The 6,317-nt window shown below is 36.8% G+C and overlaps 1 protein-coding gene across 1 annotated transcript; it reads right to left on the reverse strand.

Annotated features, from left to right (window-relative positions):
• Positions 1-2,553: 2,553 nt before the first annotated feature.
• LOC131436380 (COP9 signalosome complex subunit 9) lies at positions 2,554-3,128 on the reverse strand. Its single transcript, XM_058605078.1, has 3 exons — positions 2,836-3,128; positions 2,701-2,773; positions 2,554-2,636 (listed from the first exon to the last, which is right to left on the reverse strand). Exons 1-3 carry the CDS (start codon positions 2,902-2,904, stop codon positions 2,593-2,595), a joined length of 186 nt encoding a protein of 61 aa, XP_058461061.1. The 5' UTR covers positions 2,905-3,128; the 3' UTR covers positions 2,554-2,592.
• Between the last annotated feature and the right edge of the window lie 3,189 nt (positions 3,129-6,317).

Genomic DNA, 6,317 nt, shown 5'->3' on the forward strand with positions numbered 1-6,317 from the left:
TATCGTTTTGTTCTTGTTTATAAGCTTATATTTTATGTTCTTTGAAGTCATTGCACGCGCAAAAGCGAAGGCGTGGTACTATTTTTAATCCATGCAATATTTTCACTCACTTTCAATAGCGTACATCTACGTCGCAAAAAATAAACGATCTTATCAGATATATTGGTACTGTTTTATTGATATCTAATATTATTTTATTATAAGTACTATTATACTTTTTTCAAAAGGAGTAATGCTGGAAAGGTAACATTTATGATAAATTTTGACATTACAATAATGAAGTAGTTTATGAAGTTGTGTTTAATCAATCCGAAAAGCTCCGGGAAGTTTACTGCATAGTACTGTCGTTCTACGCATAACTATCCCATATACTATAGGAAATCCAATAGAACATGGAACAATGCTGCAGAATATGGAACAAGGCAGAGTAAAACATTTGTATAATCACCCCGATTCTGAAATCCGACGGATTTGTGATACGAACGAATCTTCACTTTCGTTCGAGTTCGAATTTTGCATTCTTTATTCCGTTCGACTTGTATATGATTCGATCGACTCTCGTTCGGGAACCCTCGAAATTTCTAACACTAACCATCAAAGCTGTCAACACTACTTATGTACGATTCAGACGATCCGGCTCCTTCCGTCACAGTCAACCTCCGTCACCGTCACCGTCAACATTAATCACATGCATTCTTTTGGAGCCATTCACACGTAACGTCACCGTCACGGAACGTCTTGACGGACGGAGCGTGTGAACGTTCCGGTAAAGAAAGTATTGAACTAATTTTGACGGAAGCTGACGTTCCAGTGACGGTGACGGAAGAAGGTGGACCGTCTGAATCGTACATTACACGTCAATCGAATAATGATCGAAAATTTAACAACTCGACGAATGATATTCGAGTTCATACCCAACTCGAACGGAATGCAGAATGGAAATAGCAAATTCGATCGGAATATTTCGAATCGATCGACGTACAGAATAGGGGTGATTAACACATTTACGCACATTATGAACTTTTAATTGAGAGGTTAATCCTTTTTTTCTGTGAAATTAACGAACTCTGTTGTATGTTCGCCATTAGGTTCCGTACGGTATCTACTCCATCCGTGAAATCATCTGTACCATTAGTTTCAAAGATTTTCCGCTTAACTACAGCCCAGTACTTCTCTATTGGGCGAAACTCTAGACAGTTTTTTAGATTGGCTGTTTGTGGCGCGTATTTGACTTCTTATACCTTATACCATTCCATGACGGATTTCGCATAGTAACAATAGGCTAAAACAGAACTGGAGTGTCGTGGCTTCTCATAATATCATAGATCTTGAGGTCATCTGCGAAAGATACCCGTGGTCCAACCAGATAAAAATTTACATCTTTTAAGTACAGTAAGAAAATCAGAGGGCAAAGATAACTCCCCTGTGAAACTCCGGACGCTGCAACAAATTCTTCGGAAAAAGCTGACGTCAATTCTGATTTAAAGGCGTCGATTGTTGAGATGTGATTTTATACATTGAATGACGTTTGTTCCAAAGCCGAGTCATTCCACTTTTGCAATCATGATTAATTTTATCGAATGCGGAGGGAAGATTCGCATAGCCCGTCCGTAAACCGAGAGAAGTAGTTGTTTGCCGATAAAACGGAACTTTTATATTTTCGACCACAACTACATATGGCCTACCGAATTCATACAAATTTTACTAAATGTAAACAGGTTGCACCACGAAAAAATTTCAGCGATTCAAGAAATAGCTACATTCTACACTGAAAAAAAAACTTTGCCATAAACCAAACTCAAACAAAGTTTTAAAATGAGAGAAATTGGGGATGTCATGGACATCTAACATGGCCCAGTGGGTTCAATTCACTTGGAAATGAGTAAGCTTTTCACAAGATGGGTGCCGCGATGGCTCACAATCGACTGCAACTGTGTGGTCTCGGGATGAATTAGGTGACCGTTTTTTAAGATGCGTGTGGTATAATCCACATTAATTTCCTTCAAAAGGGTTATTATTTTATAAGGGGCTTTAACTTATTCAGTCGTTCGCTGGGTTCAAAAGGGTAAAACAATCTATGGAAAATATGACACCATCTTATTGGGTCGAATAAATGTGGAATTGAAAACAAACGACTGATCCTGGCCAAGCAAAAGTTCTTTTCCAATAGGACAATACAAAGGTGCATGTCGTTTCCATTTTAAAAATTCAATCAAAACACTTTGACAATCATCTCTTTCCTGCGACAAACATTAATCTCTTCCAAAAAAATATGATTTGTCGCGATCATCAAAATAATCATTTTATGATTATTTTGATAATCTCGACAAATCATATTTTTCGGAAGAGATAAAAAATATTGAAGAAACGTTGGACTGAGTATAAATAGATTATGGAGTTCTTTTATGGTTGTCACTAGATGCCTTGTCTTATACACTAGTGATACTTTTTGTCGTTACTGTCGCAAAATCGAAATGTTCATATAGGTAAATGTGACGTCATGCAGCTCATATTTCCGTACGAAAACGTCATCAACAAAAAAAATAGCTTAAGTGGTATTTTCAATTCATAAATTTGTATTCACCTATCACTTCAAACTAAATTTTCATCCTCTTCATCAAACAGATCATCGAAATCTGAAATCATAAAAGAACGCATGAACATTGATCAAATCTTATTATTACCAATAAAATGTCAAACCGTTATAAAAATCTGCATGAACATCCTTTTCGTTGGCCGCCAAATCCATCAATAATCCCGTAGATCCACCAGCCTTACAAATCAAAAGTAACAATCATGTTGATAGTCCACGGTACAATTAAAAGTGAAACTCACCTCTTCCAAATCCATGAAAGGACCCGGTCCCTCCGGGAACATCTCGTCTGCAACGATAGTAGGCTTCATCGCACTGACCTGCTGCTGTTTGCTTTTGGAAGATTTTCCAGCACTTGATTTACTTTTGTTGTTCTCAATTTTGGATCGGTCTATCGTTTACGAGTGCTACACGAGAATCAATTACTGCACAGTTTTGTGGAGTTCTAAAATTGACTAAAACTGAAAGATTCAGCAACGACTAGCCAACCAATAACCAAAATCTTTAGTATGTTTTTGTTCGAAAAATCGGGTACTTCTGACAGCTGATAAATCATATATTTTCGAATATTCAAAATGTAAACACAACGTTAGATGCATGCACGATGTAAAATACACTGGTGGTGTGATAAGACATTTTTGGTTGTGTTGGTAATTTTCTCACGAAATTAAGTATGGCGCGCCGGGATTCAAGCATGTAAACATAAACAAACGACCAGTTCAGATCGGGATGTCACTTCTAAGTTACTGCGGTTGTCGCGCAGCCTGTCGAATCTTTGGCACTGGAGGAAAGATTTGGCGGATCGCACTGTGGAATCTATTACAGTTATAATGGATAATTGAGTGATTGTGCTGTGGCTGGCATTTTAAATGCAGATGATTCCGAATTTTATGAGTAAAATGCAGCAGGTGGCAAGGATAGGGCGCTCCAGCAAGTGCTGTCGTAGCCAACATCTGGGGCATTTGGTGGGCAATCAGAGCGCTCAGAGTTTGGTAAACAAACATTCGAGCATTTCAAATCAAGTAAAATATTTATTTCCTTATCGTAGTGATGATATTCTGATCGATAATTAGCGGGGAAGTGCGGTAAAGGGTACTGAATAAACAATTAGTTTGTAATATCAAATTTTTTGTTAGCCATTCTTCTTCGTTGTTTTGGTTTTTGCATAAAGATGCTGGCCACAGTGCACTTATCGATAATTTTAATTGATAAACAAACGCAATAACACATAGAAATACGTGATCACCAGTGTATTTTACATCGTGGTTTCCGAAGTCGCTCGCATACTCAGAAAAATAATATGGTAAGAGCAAATTCAGCAGCTGCAAGATTCATATGGGTGGTCTATAATGTAAATGAAACTGAAACAAACGTATCCCCAGCAATCCGTTTTAGTTTTATTTATTCGACCAGTTCTACTGTCAAATTTAAAACTGGTATACATTGCCGTTCTATTTTTTCTATATTTGAAACACAGATAAAACGCTGCTGGGGCTGCCAGTTTATTTTGTTATAATTTCTAGATTTAAATTTTAAAACTGACATAAATTATGCATCTAGAACTAGAACACTCCTGAATATGGCCTAACAGCTACCATATACCCGCATACGCATGGCTGCCAGATGGCTGACTAAACGCTGCCAGCTGGAAAAATATGGCTGGCAGACATTCTGGTGACCGACTGCCTCACCGCTGCCAGATATACAACTCAAACGATACAACCGCATCCACCAGGATTTTTCCACATTGAAATCTTCGACATTTTCAGCGAAAGTGAGAGGATGAAAACGCTCGGCTAAATTAGATACAGGCGACTTTGTTTTGTCAAATTGGATTTGACAACCGTCACTGAATCAATTTTAGTAGCCATCTGGTGGCCATGGCTGCCCTGGTAGCGAAAACGCTATGCAGGTAGGAGGTTAGTTTAGCCATACAAGTATAGTAGTTTTCAGCACACAATAAAATCAGATGAATTTTTCGGATCGGATCAAGACGAAACGATGACCCGCATGTTGTATGTGTTGGCCAAACATATAAAACTGGATGTTACTATGTGATTATTTGCAAAGAAATCTGTATTGCGGTGACGAATTCGATACATGCGATGGATATGCTAATAAAATCCTTTAAAGTGTTCGGAATACGCGTGCCCACGAATTAATCCATGATAGTGGATTTTTTAGAATGCATGCTCTTTAAAGCACTCAGCACGAGAGCCACCGTCAATAGTCTTGCGGCAGCGTTCAAAGAAGCTTCCAGTGCAGAAGACTTAGAATGGTCTTAAGTTCAAGTTTCGTTCATTTCTGTTACAGCTGATAGCCTTAAGGTTTATATTCTCGATTTGAATGATTTTTTGTAATGTAATGTTATTTTTAATTTTCATTGGAAAAGTAACCACAAAATGTAATCTATTTATAAAAGAATAATAAAAAGATTATGTTGTTTTAAATCTACACGCATTTCTGTAAAAAACGAACGATTCCTTGGACAAATCAAATGAAACTGAGTAGCATTTTCTCATTCGAGCTAATTTTCTCTTTTCTAGCACTGAGTAAATGTTACTCAGAATTTGAAAAATTCCATCTTTACTCAGAAGTAAGTAAACATAACTTTACTCACTATAGAGTAGTTTCACTTTTAGCGAAAACAAATACAAATTATAATACGGAATACTTCGACAAATTTTCAAGGACACATTTTGCATCGTGCGGTACACTGTCACGATACACTGTCAGAGTGACAATGTACTTTAACGAGTTTTCTATAAAACTAGCAACACTGAAGGGTAAGAATAAGTTCACCATAGTTACTGTTTATTATGGTGAAATATAAATAAACAAACAGTTTATATCTGATAATCAAGACCACAAGCGAACCTCAGAAACCAATTCCTGCTCTCAAGGAAGGAAATCAAATACTTCTTACAAATGGTGAAAAAGCTCAAAAACTTGCTCAGCAGTTCGAGAGTGTCCACAATTTTAATTTAAACGTTGTGAGTCCTATTGAAAATGAAGTCTCACTGAAGTATGATCATATTTCAACCCAAGTGTTATCACACGATGACATTATTGAGACGAATTTTGATGAAATTAAATCAATTATTAGGAAACTCAAAAACATGAAGGCTCCTGGTAATGATGGAATTTTTAATATTCTTATTAAAAATCTTCCCGATGTTGCCTTGAGACTCCTGGTTAAAATTTTCAACAAGTGTTTTTCATTAGCTTACTTCCCAAAAAGATGGAAAAACGCTAAAGTAATTCCTATCCTAAAACCTGATAAAAACCCAGCAGAAACATCAAGTTATCGCCCAATTAGCTTACTTTCTTCAATCAGTAAACTTTTTGAAAAAAATATCTTGTTAAGAATGATGACTCATATAAATGAGAATTCAATTTTTTTACCAGAGCAGTTTGGATTTCGTCATGAACATTCAACTACTCATCAACTTGTCAGAGTAACGAACATGATAAAATCAAATAAATCTTCTGGGTTATCCACTGGAGTTGCTTTTCTAGACATAGAAAAAGCATTCGACAGTGTTTGGCACAAAGGTTTAATAGCAAAAATGTCTGATTTCCAGTTTCCTATTTATTTGATCAAAATGATTCAAAATTATTTAACTGATCGTACTCTTCAGGTTAGCTATCAGAATTGTAAATCTGAATTGCTACCCGTACGAGCCGGTGTTCCGCAGGGTTCGAGTGTAGCTCCAATCTTGTA

This window comes from Malaya genurostris, chromosome 3 (assembly GCF_030247185.1).
Source record: "Malaya genurostris strain Urasoe2022 chromosome 3, Malgen_1.1, whole genome shotgun sequence".
Taxonomy (NCBI): Eukaryota; Metazoa; Arthropoda; class Insecta; order Diptera; family Culicidae; genus Malaya; species Malaya genurostris.

Bases quoted from the DNA above. Each gene is read 5' to 3' on its own strand.
- LOC131436380 (XM_058605078.1), bottom strand. From the start codon at position 2,904: ATGAAGCCTACTATCGTTGCAGACGAGATGTTCCCGGAGGGACCGGGT. The intron at 2,774-2,835 runs GTGAGTTTCACT...TTGATTTGTAAG, and splicing joins CTTTCATGGATTTGGAAGAG to GCTGGTGGATCTACGGGATT. The intron at 2,637-2,700 runs GTTTGACATTTT...TTATGATTTCAG, and splicing joins TCATGCAGATTTTTATAACG to ATTTCGATGATCTGTTTGAT.